At 43.0% G+C, this 19,357-nt stretch overlaps 2 protein-coding genes across 4 annotated transcripts in view; one reads left to right on the forward strand and one right to left on the reverse strand.

Annotated features, from left to right (window-relative positions):
* PARD3B (par-3 family cell polarity regulator beta) overlaps nucleotides 1–19,357 on the forward strand; it is a 1,417,836-nt gene that overhangs the window by 1,321,208 nt on the left and 77,271 nt on the right. For all 3 annotated transcript variants that reach the window (XM_006889111.1, XM_006889110.1, XM_006889109.1), the window contains exon 21: nucleotides 10,515–10,594. In XM_006889111.1, the coding sequence (XP_006889173.1) occupies nucleotides 10,515–10,594 (80 nt within the window). The remainder of the gene's footprint in view (nucleotides 1–10,514; nucleotides 10,595–19,357) is intronic.
* LOC102867711 (actin, cytoplasmic 1-like) lies at nucleotides 6,513–7,870 on the reverse strand. The gene is made up of 2 exons (XM_006889108.1): nucleotides 7,862–7,870; nucleotides 6,513–7,646 (listed from the first exon to the last, which is right to left on the reverse strand). The coding sequence occupies exon 2, from the start codon at nucleotides 7,638–7,640 to the stop codon at nucleotides 6,513–6,515; it is 1,128 nt and encodes a 375-aa protein (XP_006889170.1). The 5' UTR covers nucleotides 7,641–7,646; nucleotides 7,862–7,870.

Consider the following 19,357-nt stretch of genomic DNA (forward strand, 5'->3'; position numbering starts at 1 on the left):
GCTGCTCTGCAAAAGGAGAGTGGACTTTGTCAGAAACTCCATGAAGTGTCACCAGGGGTCAAGATTGCCCTGACAACAGTGAGTTCGGTTTCAGGTATAACCAATGGTCCTGTGCCTAAAGCTACAACAGTAAACCCAGACATTTCCTTAGTGTGTGGGGTGGTGGTTAAAGCAGTTCATTGCTAACCAAACGGTCAGCAGTGTGAACTCGCTGGTAGTCCTTCTCATGACGCTGAGGCAGGCTACTTCTGTAACATTTCAGAGTTGGAAGCTCACGGCGGAGCTCCTGTAGAGTTGCCAGGTGTTCAAATCTGTTGGAAGGTGGGATTTCTCCTGTGTTTGTTGGCAATTTGCATATCCCCATTGATGTAATGTTTATTCACATCCTTGGACTGTTTTTCAATTCGGTTGTTTGTCTTTATTGTTGTTGAGTTATAGATTTTTTATATATATAGTCTGGAGATTAAATCTTTATCAGATACATGGTTCCCCAAAATTTTCTTGAAGTCTATAGGTTGTCTCTCAACATACACCTTTGAGATTTTATATTGATAATTTTTCAGCTGTAGTCAAATAATGTCCATGCTAACTAGTTCAAGCAGAACAAATTTATTACTGTAGTAATTGGCTTCTGGAATCATAAGTAAAGTTAAAAGAACAAATTCAAGGATGAGTTTCCTAGAATTATTTCCCAGTCTCCTCTTAAGAGCCAGGCTACCGAGGGAGCTGCTTCCAACTATGTAGCTGCCAGCTAGAATCAAGAACATCTAAACAAGCACTACATACATTATGAAGCCATCATGGTGAAAACAGTACCACTGTTAAGAAGAAATCTCAACTACCACCACCTACAAGATCTGATGTGAAAGAAACATTATACAATAGCGGTTAGACACGGCAACATCAGCTAAAACTACAGTGTAAACCCAAACATGCACCTAGTCATTCTGGCTCTATCTGGAAATGGAGCCAATGCCTTAATTCCGCTTCTCAAATATAATCATCTTGAGATCACATCCAGATATTAGCAGCAAGAGACTTCTTGGAAAGTTTAGTTTTGACTTTCTAGGCTTTACAGTTCATGGTGACCCTGTAAAAATGAAGAGAGCACACCGTGTACTCCACAATCATTGACTCACAGGAACTTTTCACTGTGTTTAACACTTTCTCTTGGTGTATATGAGAGCATTCTCTCCTGGTTCCATTCTAGACCAACTTTTTTCCCATACTGCAACTTCTGTAGTCTGACTCTTAAATGAAGGCTTTTCTAAGGGCATTCTTAGTATACTTATGTTTTCTATTCTGCTTTATGAACATTTCTTTTCCAAAATATCGAGCACTATATGCTGAATGTTTCTCGATTCAGACTCTAGTCTAGACTTATCTTCTACGGTGCAAATCTTATACTCAAGATCCACAATAAACCTTTATTCAGATGTTTAAGGTCTGATGTCTGAGTACCTCCTTCCTAAATGTGTTCTCTCTTCTAATCTCAGTAACTAGGTACAAATACACCAAGGTGGAATTACGAAATCTAAACATTATTTCAGACACATTCTTCCCATTAAACCTCAGTACTATTGACCTTACGCCCTTAACATCTTCACTATCCCCAACCTTTTGTGTATCCCCTAGTTTAGAACATTATGTTCTCCAAACTATCATTAGACTTTTTACACCATGGCAAACATAATGGCTCTAATCTTCAAGTAAGCTTAACAAACTTAACACATTGCCATTGCATCTGAAACCCCTTCAGCAGGTTTGCAAAGGCGGTAAATCATGAAAAGAGATTGCCCATTTTTCACTCAAGAAGCAGCTAGTGGATTCCAACCTTTGGCCTTTGGGTTGCCAGTACAGCTCCTTAACAAACAGTACTCAAATCTGAAAATAAGCCCACTAACTTATCACAGTACTACTCTTAAAAGGTTCTTCTTAACCTAAGGGTAAAATCAAGTTCCTTAACATGATGTATGAGCTCCTCCAAAATCTAGTCCGTATCTGTATTGCTGGAGCTGGGCTTCAGTGATCAGACAGGCATGATTCTTATCTTAATTCTCCCCTTACTGACTGTGCAATCTTGGAAACTACTCAATTGTCTTGTCTGCAGAATGAGACCAGCATAGTGCCTACCTGAAAGAATATTGGGATAATTGAATGGGCTAATGTAAGTCAAGTGCTTAGTCTTCTGCTCGGTTTTGAATCAAGGCCAAATTAAAGTATTAACAGTAACAGCCATAATAGAAGTATCGTTTGTATTGTTGCTGCTGTAACTTAAATCCTTTCTCATGCCCTCTGTTTCTGACTTAACAGAATCTTGACATTGCCTGAATACTTCATGCTTTTGTTAAACATCCATGGTATTTCACTTTTGTTCTCTCTACTGAGACAGGCTTTTCCTGCTACTCCAACAGTCTTTTCTTCCGGAAACTCCTCCTCATTCATATTCAAGGATGGAGCTTCCCATTCACCTGAAGCTGTCTTCAACCTCACCAGGTGGACTCCAGTGTTTGTTCTTTCAGATACCTGCTGCCTCTTTCCTCACACTTCCCCTGTAACTGTGATCTCATTGCCCTGTAATTGCTTGCAGGCCTGTCTCCTTGAAAATAGGGCTATATTTCTTCAATGCTTTGTATCCAGTAACATGCATTGTAGCAGGACACAGAAGATTCTCCATGCTCCCTAACAGAATGATGGCATTCATGATCTTGAAACACCAGAATATATTCAATGAAGAACAGGATGAATCTTTCATGGTGTGCAATAATGCCACCCATTTCCTGAAACCTGGTCTAAAGTCTGCTACTTTAGAGAAGGTTTACATAGCACTTCCAGGCCTAGTCTACGTTCCTGCTCACAGCAGGTGCCATCCTCAAGGGCACTTGATCATAGATTGCCCCACCACATTTTCCAGTCATTTCCTTTTTATTGCTTGTTTTCCTTCCAGACTGAAAGCTTTTGAAGCAGACAGTTCATCTTACGTTTTGTAACTTTTGTGTGCTGGTTTTGTAATTTTTTTTCTGTGCTGGTTTGTCCCCTGAAAAAGTGACAGTAATGGAATTTCCGTCTCTTTGAGACACAGGATATTGACCTCAACCATCATTAGGTCAACAGAGCTCTGGTGGCATAATCCATATAGGGTGCAACTGCCAACCCAAAGGCTCTCTGACAGTTCGAATCTCTCCTTGGCTCCCCAGCCCCACGCATTCCTCCTAAACAAAAAATGGCACTGGAGGTTTCATAGAAATATGAGGCTTTGGGTAGAAGGAAAACAACTTCAGTATTGAATACTACCTAGAAAAACTTCCTTTCCTGATCTTGACACAGTCACCTCCTATGCCTACTAGCAAATTCCCTCTTATTCTAAAGCCCAAGATTTTCTATTTAGCCCTTCCATACCCATAGAGTTAGGGCAACTTTGTACAAGAGCTAACACATGGAGAGTCCACTTACCACAAGTGTTGGCCTGGTGAGGTGAGGAATAGATTACTCAGGAAGCTTTTTAAAACACCTCGTTGGGAGCTCTAGTGACCTAGTAGGTGAGGGATTGCACTGCCACTTAAAGGCAAACAGTTTGAATCTACCAGTTGCTCCACGGGAGAAAGATGGGCAGTCTCCTGTGTAATTTGCAGCTTTTTTTTTATTTATTAAATTTTATTAGTTTTAATGAACATTTACAGGGATTTTGGGTTTTCATTCCTTCATTGCTGCACCATTCTCTCTACCCTCCTCCCCAGTTTGTTCTTCTTCCCCACCATCCGAATGTCTGTTTTAATTGTCCAATTGCCACAGTGCTTGTCAAAGTCAGTTCTGATTAATCTCCTTTGTCGGTGTGTCCTTTGCCATTCCCTATCACTCCTCCTTGAGAGAGACTTCACCCTGATTCATAAGGAAAAGGGGATGGCGTATTCTCTTAGCTACTTCCTGCTGAAAAGGGACGCTGTGGGTTTCAGGGTGAAGATCTTCTCTCACTACTGTAAAGGGCCCCTTTGGCAGTAGGAAACACATAGACTATTATGGAGATTGATTTTGGAATTTAGATGCACTCTTATTGATTGTGCTTGGCCGTACATGTTCATATCCTTGAAGATGTATCATGGGGGGGTTGCAACCTAGAAGACACAAATTTGACTAACAAGTTATAAGTACATGAGTCAAAAATGATGGAAAAGTAAAAGAAAGGATTCTTTCATTGTTTTACAAACCCTCCCCCAGGTCCCCTCCACCATGTAGCCCTCGCTCTAGACTCCTGTGATGACAGAAATACCTAGTCATATATCTCTTTTAAACAGTTTTCTCCCTCCTCTGTTTCAGTGCAGTATACATTATTGAACCCATCTTACTCAGTCTCTCCCCAACCCCAAGGACAGTCCCATTCTACAACAGTGGCATCATGTAATATTTGTCCTTTTGTGACTGGGATATTTCACTCAGCATAATGTTCTCCAGAGTCAACCATTTTGAATAATATTGCATGAGTTCCTTGTTTTTTAATGCAGCATAGTATTCCATTGTGCGAATATACCACAGCTTCTCTAGCCATTCGTTTGTTGATGGGCACTTAGGTTGTTTCCAGCTCCTTGCTATTGTGAACAAAGCTGCGATAAACATGGGTGTGCATATATCTGCTTGGATGTCAGCTATGGTCTCTTCAGGGTATATTCCCAGTAGTGGAATTGCTGGGTCAAATGGTATCTCTATTTGCAACTTTTTGAGAAAGCACCATACTGCTTTCCACAGGGGTTGCACCATTTTACACTCCCACGAACAATGAATCAGGGTTCCAGTTTCTCCATAACCTCGCCAGCATTTGTTGCTTGATGTTCTGTTAAATTTTGCTATTTTGACTGGGGTGAGATAATATCTCATAGTTGTTTTAATTTGCATCTCTCTTAGGGCTAGGGATTTTGAGCATTTCTTCATGTGCTTGTTAGCCATCTGAATGTCGTCTTCGGTGAAGTGCCTGTTCATATCCTGTGCCCATTTTTCTATTGGATTATTTACCTTTATCTTGTTGTGGTGCTCAAGTATTTCATAAATTCTGGATATAAGTCCCGTATCTGATATGTTATTACCGAATACTTTTTCCCAGTCAGTGGCTTCCCTTTTTACCCTGTTGGAGAAGTTTTTGGATGTGCATAGGGATTTGAGTCTTAGAAGATCCCATTCATCTATGTTATCTTCTCCTGGTTGTAGGTTTTCCAGGATACTGGGAAGACTGTTTATGTTGTGGATTAGGACTTCTAGTGTTGTTCCTAGCTTTGAGAGGGTCACTTATGACTCTACAACAATGAGTTGAGTTGATTTGAGTCGCTTTTGATTTGATCTTGCTTTTAGTTGCTAAGATAAAGGTATATCAGATAAACAGTATCTCTATGTTCAAGAAATCAATACACATTATTGATAATTAGCTGGAGGTAGTTGCTGTCCTTTAGGATCACATAGTCTGATGGATGAGACCCTAAGAGATCCCCGAAGATATGAACACAGAAGAACGTGTTGTTGTTAATGGCCATTGGGTTAGCTCTGACTCATAGAGACCCTTTAAACATGAGAAGGAAACCTCATCCAGTCCTGGCCACCCTCATTATCTTTGCTGTGCTTAAAATAATTGTTGCATTCAATGTGTCAATCTTTCTCGTTGAGGATATTCCTTTCCTTTGCTGACCTATGATTCAAAGCAGGAAGTTATTTTCCAAGTACTGGACTCTTTTGTAATCAAGAGTATGTGAGACAAAGCCTCACCATCCTTCGTAGAAGACTCTGCTGGACTTCTCCAATACAGATTTATTTGTTCTTTTGGCATTCCATGATTCTTTTTTTTTTTCCACTTTTTAAGGTGTGCACTTTTATTCAACTGGTCTCAAGTCAGTGTACAGGTAAAGCCCTAGCTGCCTCCACATCTCAGCCATCCCAGGGAGAGCAAAAGCCTTCATATTTCTAGAGTTGAGGGAAAGGGCAAGGGCCCCCAAAAAGTAGGGCCACTAATGGCTGACTATTGAAAAACAAAAACTAAAGAACAAGTATTAAGGTGGAAGATTTAAAAAAAAAACCTGGTTAAGGTATAATTTACATAAAAGCAATGCCCCCTGCCACCCCTGTCCGTGCGTGGACCCGGGGATGGGGCTCTTCTGCTTAGGGGAAGGGAGAGGCTTCTGGAAAGGCAGGAGCTTCCTGTCACATCGCCATGTTGATTATTTGGAATGACTATTTAAAAAAAAGAGAACAATGTACAATCAAAGTCCTGGGCCACATTGGAGAACTGGGAGGATTCTTGCTCCACACAAACTGCTGGCACCCTCACCGTTCCAGTTTTTAAATCCTGAGTCAAGCGCAATCAATCAATTAATCAATCAATCAATAACTAAATAAATAAATAAAATTTAAAAAATTTTTAAAAAGAAACAAAAAAGTAACAACTAAAGCCATACCAATCCTCATCCTTTGTTTTTTTTTCTGTGCAAGTTAGGTTTTTTTATCAAGAAAGGATGTAACGCAACTAAACAGTCCGCCTAGAAGCATTTGCAGTGGACGATGGAGGGGCCAGACTCGTCGTACTCCTGCTTGCTGATCCACATCTGCTGGAAGGTGGACAGGGAGGCCAGGATGGAGCCACCGATCCACACGGAGTATTTGCGCTCAGGGCGAGCGATGATCTTGATCTTCATCGTGCTGGGGGCCAGCGCTGTGATCTCCTTCTGCATTCTGTCGGCGATGCCTGGGTACATGGTGGTACCGTCAGACAGCACTGTGTTGGCGTAGAGGTCCTTGCAGATGTCAACATCACACTTCATGATGGAGTTGAAGGTAGTTTCATGGATGCCACAAGACTCCATGCCGAGGAAGGAGGGCTGGAAGAGTGCCTCGGGGCAGCGGAAACGCTCATTGCCGATGGTGATGACCTGCCCATCGGGCAGCTCGTAGCTCTTCTCCAAGGAGGAAGAGGAAGCCGCCGTGGCCATTTCCTGCTCAAAGTCCAGGGCAACGTAACAGAGTTTCTCCTTGATGTCACGCACAATTTCCCACTCAGCCGTGGTGGTGAAGCCGTAGCCTCGCTCGGTGAGGATCTTCATGAGGTAGTCCGTCAGGTCCCGGCCAGCCAGGTCCAGACGCAGGATGGCATGGGGGAGGGCGTACCCCTCATAGATGGGAACAGTGTGGGTGACCCCATCGCTGGAATCCATCACAATGCCAGTGGTTCGGCCAGAGGCATACAGGGACGGCACGGCCTGGATGGCGACATACATGGCAGGGGTGTTGAAGGTCTCAAACATGATCTGGGTCATCTTCTCCCGGTTAGCCTTGGGGTTCAGAGGGGCCTCCGTCAGCAGCACAGGGTGCTCTTCGGGGGCCACACGCAGCTCATTGTAAAAGGTGTGGTGCCAGATCTTCTCCATGTCGCCCCAGTTGGTGACAATGCCGTGCTCGATGGGGTACTTGAGGGTCAGGATGCCTCTCTTGCTCTGGGCTTCGTCCCCCACGTAGGAGTCCTTCTGGCCCATGCCCACCATCACGCCCTGGTGCCGAGGGCGCCCCACGATGGAGGGGAAGACAGCCCGGGGGGCGTCGTCACCCACGAAGCCGGCCTTGCACATGCCGGAGCCATTGTCGACCACGAGCACAGCGATGTCATCATCCATGGTGAGCTGGGGGTGGCGGGTGTGAACCGGCGACGGTGACTATGCGAAGGGGCCTGTGCTCCGGGGCAGAAGAGGTGTCGGCTGTCGGCATTCCATTATTCTTAATAACGCCACAAAGTCAGCTGCCAGGGGCCTCTCCAGAGTACTGGAGAGCAACATTGTCACTCTGAAGACTAAGGTGTTCCTATCCAGGCCATAGTTTTTACAGTTGCTTGCTATGCATCAGAGAGCTGGACAATGACTAGGGATGATAGAGAATTGATGCCTTTGAGCTGTTGTGCTGGAGAAGAGTGTCAAATATACCATGGACTTCCAGGATAACAACAAGACTTGTCCTAAAAAGGATGAAGCCAGGCTGCTCCTTGGAGGCAAGGATTCTCAGGCTTCATCTGACATATCCTGGGCATGTTGTAAGAAGGGACCAGTCCTTGGAGAGGGACATCAAGCTTGGAATGGTGGAGGGACAGACAGAGAACGAAAGGAAGACCGTCGATGAGATGGATTGATATAGTGACTAGGGTAATGAGGGTAGGTATGTCAGAGACAGTAAAATTGACACAGGAGAAAACAGGTTCCAGGGATGTTGTTCATAGGTCACATGAGTCCCAAGTGACTCAACAGCACATAAACAACAACAACAACACGATTCAAAGTCATCAGTTCTTCTTTGTTCTTTCTAGTCACATATATATGAAGCAATTGAAAATATCATGACTTGGTTTCAGACTTACTCCTTAGAACTTTCAAGACGTTCTTGGCAGCACATTTGCCCAACTTAATGTAACATTGGGTTTCCTAACTGCTGTTTCCATGTGTGTTGATTGTGAATCCAATTAAAATGAATTAATTGCCAGTTTCAGTGCTTTTTCTGTTTATGATGATGATGATGATTATGTTTATTATGTTGCTTATTAGTCCAGAAATTCCATAAAGAGGAAGAAAATAACATGAACAATAGATAGAAAACAATCTATGGTCTATGGTCTATGCATTCACTTGTATGGGATAGAATAAAATAAGATTCTGAGTAATCAGAGCTTCATGGATGCCATGAAGGAGAAGAAAAGTTGCTTTTGAAGGTACTGTCCTTGTCACCGTAAAGAGAAGTCTCGAGATGCATAATTAACTTTAATATAGTGACCTCTACAAAGTGTTAAGATGCAGTGTTATCAGTTTAAAGACTAAGATGCACCTGATTCAAGCCTTGGGCTTTTCAATTACTTCTTAGACACTTGAAAGTTACACAGTGAATAAGGATGACAAAAGAAGACTAAGAACAGTGCTGTTAGGGAAGAGCACGGAATATCTCGTGGGTCTTGGGGAAAGTTCAGCCAGGCTGCTCCTTCATCTCACACACATTGGGCATGTTGTTAGATGGTGTCCTTGAAAAAAAAATCATGCTTGGATAGCTAGATCCTCAACAAGATGGATTGACACAGTGACTGTTACAATGGACTCAAGTATGTCAGGACGATGAGGATGGCACAGGATTGGACAGAGTTCAGATCCATTGTTCATAGAGTCACTATGAGTCGTGATTGACTTGACAGCCCCTAACAACAACAACAACAACAACAACAACAGTGTCCTATTAGGGACCCTGGGACAGCCAAAAAAAAAGATATGAGGTGAAAACTAAAGAAGACTTCATGTACTATCACCGAAACCAAACCAAGCCCACTGCCCTGAAATATTTTCCAACCCACAGCAACCATGTAGCACAGAAGAGAACTTCCCCCTTGAGATTCCCAGACTGTACATCTTTGTGGAAACAGACCATGTCATCTTTGTCTTTGCACTACCGCAACTCCTCAAATAAGCTGTTGTTATCAAGTGTCCTTGGGTTGTAGACAACTCATAAGAACCCTATGAATCAAAGTCCTGAACATGCATAACTTTCATCATTTCTCAAAGCTCATAGGGTTTCCGGAGGCAAGCTATTTCAGAAGTGGATGCCACTTCTGCTTCCAAGCCTGTTTTAATTTGAGAGCTCCACCAAACACTGCCCACCATGGGTAACCATTATCGCATTTGACACATCAGTGTCACAGTATTTATCATCACAGCAACCACAAGTTACCCCTGTACAGCAAATTGACAGAACAGTTCTATATTAGAAGAATGTTTGACTGAAAACAATTAAAACCAGGCCTGAGGGGCCAAAATGTCTTTTTCAATAAAAGGCCAAATCCAATCAGCTCACACCCAATTGTGAGCAACAGGCCACACCCAAGCCTCAGCCAAAACAGAACCTTACAAAATAAACTGTAATGTTAATTAATAATAATAATGTATCAGTGTCACTCCATTATTTAAAATGTGCTAATGTCAAGCACAAAACCAAATTTGCAACAGTACAGCAGTGGGTTAAGAGTTGAGCTACAAACTGCAAGTTCAGTAGTTCAACCCACTAACCACTCTGCACGAGAAAGAGGAGGCAAACTACTTCCAAAAATATTCACAGCCTCAGAAATCCTAATGAATGAAATGGAACGCGGAACATATGGTGTATGTATGTGTATTACTCTCTAAATTTTTTTTATAAATCTAAAACTGTTCTAAAAAGTCTATTAAAAATGGGGAGAAGGAAGTCATAATGTCTCACAGTCTTATAGAACAATCCTGGCTTGGTGACAGAAAGGAGTCAGTGTGACAGTGACTGGCCTTTCTTAAAAGAAGTGCCTTTGTTGCTTCACGCCACGTGTGTGGCTTGATCATCAATTCCTATAGTATTTTGAGCTGTTGCTTGCTTTCTCATGGTTGATTTTTGGCAGGCAGCAGCAGCATTTGTGCACTGATTATAATTTTGAGATGCATTGTCAGTAACCAGGGTGTATAATGGGTCTTCATCTCTAATTACTTTTCTCTCCACAGGTGCCTGGAAAAGGCCCAGATGGAAATGTGCACAACCTCCGCTTTGAGGGGATGGAGAGACAGTACGCCTCCTTACCCAGGTAGATCACTGAGGGGCCCCCTCACCAACTCACCCGCAAATGAAGTCTTTAGAGAAATGTGCATGAAATAGGAATCTGGCTTAGACACAGGGAATATGTTCTCCTTGCGCCTTGCTGCCGTCTGCTGCAGCCCCAGTGCCATCTTCACAACTGTGCTAATAATTGGAACACTTGTGGGTTATTTGTTAGGGGAAGAAAATAGTATATCATTGCAATTGAACATGTCAGCAAGAATATTGGATACTGAATGGAAATCCTAAGTCATTACTATAAAAATGGTATTGAACATCCTGCACCAATCTTAGACACGATGAAATAGTAAATCCTCTGTCCTACCTAGGAGTTACCCATGAGGAATGGTGGGCCAACGTTAACCTTGGAGCTTCATGTGGGTGTTAAAAAGCAGGAGAGAAATGTGGACCTGGGAAGGTGCTCTTAGCTTGATTTAGAACCCGGTGTGCCCTCCAGCAGGAGGCAATAGCAGAGACATAGTGGGGGTGAGGGAACAACAGCGTGGGAAACCTTTGCTTGGTGCTTCTGGCCTAACACGATCCACTTATGCTGTAACTGCACACCCCTGAAGATGAGATACAATTCTTAAAGGTTTGGCCTCTTTACGCGATTAAGAATAATTTCCTTCTGCTATCAGTAGCAAGTGACAAAGAAGAGACCTTTTCCAGCCCAGTTACGGTGGGAGTTAGAAGAGTTGACAGTGTGAGAATGAGTGAGTTAGACAAACAAAGACAAGGTTAATGTCAGCCAGAAAATGGCAACACTGTGGAGTATCGCCCTTTAAAAGGTAGGATGAATCCCAAATAGAGCTCCTTTATCCTCAAAGCTGGGTCGTGAAAGTGCTAACTTGGAGATGGGAGTCAGCGCTTTGAGTCTCGGGATGATTATACTGCCGCATGTGAATGTGTAAGAAATCATTTCCTGCGGGTCCCAAATGGTGCACACAATTAACGTGATCAACTGCTAACAGAAAAGTTAATGGTTCAGGTATACCCAAAGGCTCCTCAAAAGAAAAGCCTGATAATCTAGTTCCAGGAAACTGACCTTGGAAAGCCCTATGGAGCAGAGTTCCCTAACATCCGTGGGGTTACCATGACTTCACTCAGCAGTTACTAGCTGTGGTACTTTGTTGTTGTTGTTATGTGCTGTGGAGTCGAAACCAACCCATAGTTGACCTGCCTGTGGGTTTTCCGAGGCAGTAAATCACATGGAAGGGGACTGGCCAGTTTCCTTCCTCAGAGCAGTGGGTGGAGTTGAACCACGTCTTTTTGGGTTGGCGGTACAACTCCATACCACTAGGCCACCAGTACTGCTTTTGAGTGTCATCTGCTCATGTACATGGTATACAGATTTTTCAAAAAGACTAAGATCTCAAATATAGTAGACAATACATGTGAGCACTAATTAGGTTAGATAAATAAATGGTAATATTTTAAGAGTTTGTTCGCTACAGTATTACTAATATACCTCTGGCGGTTTTCCCATTAAATTCATTCACACACACACAGAGAATTGATAATTTTGCCCTTCCATTTAGCCCATGGAGCTAAATAATTTCATAATTGAAAATTTGAGTATTCTACCATGTTGCATATTTAACACTTTCCAATCATTATCCTAATAGTCCTGGTTATTCTTTTTGTTTTGTTTTTGTATTCTTGAGGGACATAGCAATAAGCATTTTTTTAGTTGATACTTTATTAGCATTATTTTTCGTGCCTTTCAAAGTTTACTAACCTTCAACAGAATTTAAAAAAAAATGGAGGGTGGAGCTCCACAATAAAAAAAAAAGAAGAAAAAAGAAAATTTCACCATAACCTAGTTGTTATTTGCTGTCTAGTCAATTTCCACTCTTAGCAACCCCACGCGGGAGAGTAGCACCGTCCCTTAGGATTTTCTTGTCTGTAATATTTATGGAAGTAGAATGCAAAAAGACAACTGCATTTTATTTATCTCCCTGTTTTCTTTTTTTAATATATGTTGTCTCATAGTTTTTCCTCACCCCCTAATTTCTTTCCTCTCCTTGTTTTACCCTGGCCTAGTATTTTATTTTCCTTAAAAGGAAGAAATTGTTTCCAACTTTCATTTCCAATCTAAAATTTCTGGCTCTCAGTGTTGAAGTGAATGGGAATTGTGGTGAAGGCAGATGGGAAATAGTGTGTTCTTAGAAGGGAGGGGAAATGCAAAACTGGAAACAGTTTCATGTCTTCTTGGCCAGCTTGTACTCAAATTATAGAAATAGATTTTTTTTCTTTACAAATCAAAAGCACAGACATGACATTTAAAATTCAATATGATTTATTCATTAATTCATTCCCATAAGTCTATGCATCACCTACCATGTATCAGGCCTTGCTCACAACGGTGAGCAAGTCCTAGAGACCTACTCCCAGTCCATTCTCAGGGCCTCGTCTATTAGAAGAGGTCAGAGAATCAACACTTTATGACAGTCAAGCAAATTATTAGGCTAACAACATGAAACTCTCCTAATTCCTAATTCCAGTTTCTTTCCGTTACTAATCCCTGAAATGATCAATCCTGGCTGACTATAAACAAGTCTGTATTGGGGTGAAACACAGGGGTGGGCCTTTTCAGACAAAGGTTAATTTATTTGTGCTGTTTATGATTTGGAACTATCATCGTGGTATACAAATGGATAAAATCCTGCCAGCCCCGTGAATGAGTTATAAGATGGGTATTAAATAAACTCACTGTAACAGAAAGGAAAGTATCTTTGATGGAAAATTATTTTGACAGACAGTACACTCAAACAACAGCAGAAGCATTGAGCTGCACTTGCAAACACCCCTTTGTAGCTACCTGGCAACCAAGAGTAGCCACGGTGCAGAACAAACAGATGCCAGCCAGCACGCGGCATTGATTTTTCAATGGGGGAACTCAAACTCTGGTTTCCATCTAAGTGTCTAAATGGAAATGCAGAGTACCCTGCCTGGGTATGGAATGCCATGGGGTGGGGGTTCTATTTATTCTATGGGATGCAGCATGCAGAGGCGAGGGGGCACACTGCTGGCTTCTAAGAAAGCATGCTGGCTCCTTCCTGAGTGCTAGTGACATTTACCCAGGCATTCTAGTCTCGCCCCATCAAGAGCTCCCTGACCACTTGATTGCAACACACAGCTTGGCGTCGTCCTTCACCAGGAGAGTGAGGTGAGCCCATCCCCACAGCTCTGTAGGCACCAGATCCTATCTTCATCAGAAACAGGGAGCATTTAAATATTGAAGTTCAATTTTTAATTGAAAATAGAAAAAACTGTCTATAGGAAGTCGGTGGCCAACCATAAAGGAGACTTAATATACTGCTGATAGGCTTCCTAAGTGATGTGTAGAGAGCATCACGGGCGTTTTTAAGATAAACTCAATAATGTTGATGGATAGACTAAATTTGGAGGCATTGACACAGAGCTAAAATGCCCCCTGGGCACAGGGTTGGGAAGGAGCCCGGTCAGGGGCCACCCTCCTATGCTTTCATGGAACTCTGTCATCTTTAAAGTAGGTCGATGTGGCCTACTGCCAGGCTAAATGACACTAAACAAAGCAAAGCCCCAGCCCAGGCTGGTGCAGGAAAAAGACAGTTCCTCGCACTGGGTAGTTATGAGGTTGCCTAAGGCTAAGGGCTAAGCGATGTTAAGTGTTATTGTTAAGCAATGTTAAATCTTCTGTCTCTGAAGAAAAATGACTTTATTTCTTTTCTCCTGAGAGTGCTGTTTTGGAAGGCAGAGCATGGTTGTAATACAAGCTCGTTAACTGACACCAGGCTTTACTAAGGCGGGCATTTTACCAACCTACCCAGGCCTGGTTGACACAGTGGTTAGAAGGCGTGACTACTAACTGAAAGTTAGTAGTTTGAATTCACTACTGGCTTTACCAGTAAAAGTGGAGGAAATCTACTTCTGTAAAGGTAACAGCTTTGGAAACCCTATGGACCCTTCTACTCTGTCTTTAATATCTCTGTGGATTCAGGTTAACTTAGTGATAGAGGGCTTGGTTTTGCATATGCAGCCCTAGAGGATTTGAGTATGTTGTTGTTGTTGGATGTCACTGAGTCAAGTACACCTCCTAGCAAGCCTATGAACAACAGATCTGAACCCTGTCCTCGCCTGTGCGTCCGCACCATCTCTGATTGCTCTATTACTGCAGTTTAAGCAGAATGAAATCAGCATTTTGCTGCTCTGGTTTGGCACCGTGATTACTCATCCCAGAAGAGTCCGTAAGTGACTATTTTCTGGGTTGCTGTAAAGCATGAGCATCAACAGAGGTTTCTGCAACTGGCTGCTCCATCACCCCTGTCCCCCACCCCTTTCTGTTCTCCCAGGTCCCATTCTAGTTTTACAAGCCTCAGGGTGGTCAGTCCCTTCAGCAGTGAACTCTCTCCCTCCCAGCTCCAGCTTCCATCGTTCCCACCTGGCCCATCACAGCCCCGCGGGATCCCATTATCCCCATCCCTGCAGATGGCTCAGTGCATCAGCCCACGATGTTGCTCTTCCTGGCTTGCAATCAAGTGCAGAGTCATAAGTGGTGAGCAAAAGGCGCTGCTTTTATTCTGTAGGCCTGCATATTTGGGTGGTGAAAGGTTGCTGGAGAAAGTCATCAAATTGCTCGATATTCATTGGTTCCACTACAAAACTCCTGCTCCAGAGCCCCCGCTGGGTCCCTGCTGCAGTCCAGCATTCCTTTTTGGTCCTGTTGTTGACTGCATTGACTACCCCACAGCGGCCCTAACAACCCTTTTCTACTCCCATTAAGTTCTGGGAGGATGACTGAGCCCCCAAGCCCAATCTCTGGAAGTGGCCTCACTTCTTTTTCTTTATGACCCTGAAGCAAATAGCATCAGCTCTTCAGCTTCTGCTCTCTGACTTTCAGCTGCTGTGTCTTCACCAACACACTTCCCAGGGGTCCACAATGAGGACAGGGGTCCACAATGAGGACAGGACTTCGGGCTCCACCGCTCCTCACCTGTGTGGTCTCAGGCATGTGGGTTAAAGGTACCAGGTTCCATTTTATAATCTGCAAATTGGGAATGATACTAGCTTTACTTATGGTTTTGCTATATTAACTAGACTACTCCAAGCAAAACCCTGTGTGTAAAAAACCAAAACAAAAAACAACAAAAACAAAACAAAACCAAAACTCCTTTAAGGATTTGTTATTGTTAGCTCTTCTTTTCTTTTCTCTCTAGGGAGGAAGGGCACCTTTCTTTAATGAGACGATCCACATACCACAGCTTATTGTTCCTGTCTTCCCAGGACTTTTTCTCTCAGCTGTATCAAGGGCAGCTTTCCTCCCAACGCCGACTGTTGTAAATGAGTAGACCAGACTGTACTTTGTAGTTAGAATCCCACAAAATGGAAGAGAGATACCAGGGTACTATCTGAGACTAAAGGATTAACTGACTTAAAAAAAAAAATGATGGTTTTGAATTGCGGTGTCAGCAAAGACTCTTGAATATATATTGAATTTCAATAAGAATAGATCTTGGAAGAAGTGTAGCCAGAGTGCTCCTTATAAGCAAGGATTATGAGATTCTCTCTCACATGTTTTGGACATGTTATCAAGAAAGAACAGTCCCTAATGAAGGACATCATGCTTGGAAAAGTAGTTGTTATTGATCTTATGTACCATTGAATTAGAGTCAACTCATGGCTGACACTCCAGTGGGTTTTCAAGGGCAGTAAATCCCAAAGGAGTTGACTGCCCACCTTTCTCCCATGAACAACTGGTAGAATCGAACCTTGTGCCTTTGGGTTGGCAGCAGAGCTCCTTACCTCTAGGCCGCCAGAGATTATGAAGGTGCTACCCAACAGAGTGTGGAAGTTATCGAACAGTATCATTGATATCACATGCAAGCAAGATTCTGCTGAAAACTATCCAAAAACGTTTAGAACAATATGTCAACAGAGAACTGCCAGATGTGCAGGCTGGATTTAGAAGAGGTCGCGGTACTAGGGATATTATAGCTAATGTAAGGTGGATCTTGGCAGAAAGCAAAGAATACCAAAAGAATGTCTATGTGTGCCTCATTGACTATGCAAAGGCTTTTGACTGTGGATCACAACAAGCTGTACCTGACTCTGAGAAGAATGGGAATCCCAGAACATTTGATTGTGCTAATGCGAAACCTATACCTTGGACCAAGAGGCAGTCGTCAGAACAGAGCAGGGAGACACTGATGGTTCAAAATCAAGAAAGGGGTCCGTCAGGGATGTACTTTGTCTCCACACCTTTTCAAGCTGTATGCAGAACAGATCATCTGAGACGCTGGGCTGTAAGAGGAGGAATGTGGCATCAGGATTGGTGGAAGAATCGTCAACAACCTGTATTATGCTGATGACACAACCCTGCTTGTTGAAACTGTGGAGGACCTGAAGTGCTTGCTACAGAAGGTCAAGGACTGCAGACTTCAATATGGATTGAAGCTCAATATCAAGAAAACAAAGATTCTCACCACTGGGCCAACTGGCAGCATCAGTATGGATGTTGAAAAAATTGAGATAGTTAACAGTTTTAGTTTGCTCGGCTCCACAGTCAACACGCTTCGTAACAGTAGCCAGGAAATCAGGAGACAAATTGCATTGGGAAAGTTAGCTATTAGGGACCTCTCAAGAGTTACTGAAGTGCAACGACATCAGGCTGGAGACTAAGGTGTGCCTGATCCAGGCTATAGTCTTTGCAATTACGTGCTATGCATCGGAGAGTTGGACAGTGAATAGGGATGATAGAAAGAGAATTGATGCCTTTGAGTTGTGGTGCTGGAAAGGAGTGTTGACTATACCATGGACTGCTAGGAGAACAAACAGGTTCATGCTGGAGAGGGTGAAGCCAGAGTGTTCCCTGGAGTCAAGGATTCTGAAGCTTCATCTGACATACTTTGGGCATGTTGCAAGGAGGGACTGGTCCTTGGAGAGGGACATTATGTTTGGGAGAGTGGAGGGATGGTGCAGGAGAGGAAGACCCTCGATGAGATGGATTGATTCTGTGAGTGGAGTGGTGGGAATGAATGTGTTTGAGACAGCGAGGCTGGCACAGAATAGAATGGCTTTTAGAGCTGTTCTACATAGGGTCGCTATGAGTCACAAACGACTCGATGGCACATAACAACAACAACAACAACAAACAACAGGGTAGGGCAGCTTTCATTCTATTATACATAGGATTGCTAGGAGTTGGAGCCAGTACAGCAACACCTAACCATAGCCACAAAGGAAAAGCCTGTGCTTTAGATGGTCAAGAGCAGGAGGACAGCTAAATAATATTGTATTGGTGATCAGCTGTGTTTCTGAGAAGGCTGGAAAACGGCATTTCTCATAGATAGCAAAGCAATGTGAGAGAGAAACTAAAATGACTAAGTAAGGCGAGCCCATTGATGCCAGGCCAATTTTGACTCATAACAAGCTTGTAGAATGGAGTAGACCTGCCCCATAGGTTTCTAAGGTAGCATATCTTTGCAGAAGCAAGCTGCCACATCTTTCTCCTGACCAGCTGCCAGCAGATTCAAACCACCCATCTTTCAGTTAGTTACCACTAACTGCTCTTATCCACTACCCTACTTGGGCTCCTTAAGAGAGGGATGCAAGCTGCATAGTTCACTCTAGGAAAAAGCCAGGCCCTTTAGCTAACGTAATGAGTTCAGGGCTAGTCCAGTAACCAGTGGGAATGGGAGACCCCGATGAAAGCCATTGTTCATGTACGTTAATCAGAAAGGCGTGATGGTGTTGACAGCTGGCAGAGAGTGCAGGGACAGCACCCTGTCTGCCAATGAGGAGCAGCTCCTGAGATATTGCTAGGACTAACCTCAACCCTCCTGCTCACGGCCACACAGTGCTGAGCAGAAAGCTACTAAGAAGCCAAGCTGACCAGGATTCAATAACCTCTAAGAACGTAACCCCTTGATGATCAGAAAAAAACAAACACCTTCTTTCCACCCTCCTTTTTCCTCCACTTTGCTGTTTTCCTGCTTCAGAAGAAAGCAGCTAATACCTGTTGGCTCTGTTTCCTTTGCACTCACTCATTCCTCAGCCACTTGCCCCAGAAGTCTGAACTCACTGTCAATACTTCTACCTGACTCTACTCTCAGCTTTTTTTTTCTATGTGTGGGTTCCCGTTAAGCTGTTTCCTCCACCTCTATGGGTTCAGTTTTCATGAATGATTCCAAAACATGCCTCACATCCTAGGTTTGAACGAACACATTTATACCTGCCTGTTTTGTTTTCCCATCCTGCTACATCTAAGAGAAATGCCAAAGACCCAAATCTCCCATAGTAGTTTGACTTCCTTTTAACATTTATAATATTTGCTTGGCAACTCTCTGGTGTCATTAAAAACACCTTGAACTAAATTATAATTATTTACTAGCCCTTCTCACACCATAAGACTATAAATTCCTTGAGATCAGGACTTTGTTTTACTTATTTTTTTGTATGTTCACCAGGACCTAACATACCAGTTGCCACTGAGTTCATTCCTAACTATGGTAACCCAACATGTATCAGAGTAGAACTTCGCTCTATGGGATTTTCTTTTTAATTAAATTTTATTAGTTTTAATGAACATTTACAGAGATTTTGGGTTTTGATTCATTCATTGTTGCACTGTTTTCTCCACCCTCATCCCCAGTTCGTTCTTCTTCCCCCCACCCCACGCCATGTCTGTTTTAATTGTCCAGTTGCCACAGTGCTTGTCAAAGCCAGTTCTGATTAATCTCCTTTGTCAGTGTGTCCCTTGCCATTCCCTATC

The sequence above is a fragment of the Elephantulus edwardii genome, unplaced genomic scaffold, assembly GCF_000299155.1.
Source record: "Elephantulus edwardii isolate Elephantulus edwardi_28Jun2011 unplaced genomic scaffold, EleEdw1.0 scaffold00075, whole genome shotgun sequence".
NCBI classification, from domain to species: Eukaryota; Metazoa; Chordata; class Mammalia; order Macroscelidea; family Macroscelididae; genus Elephantulus; species Elephantulus edwardii.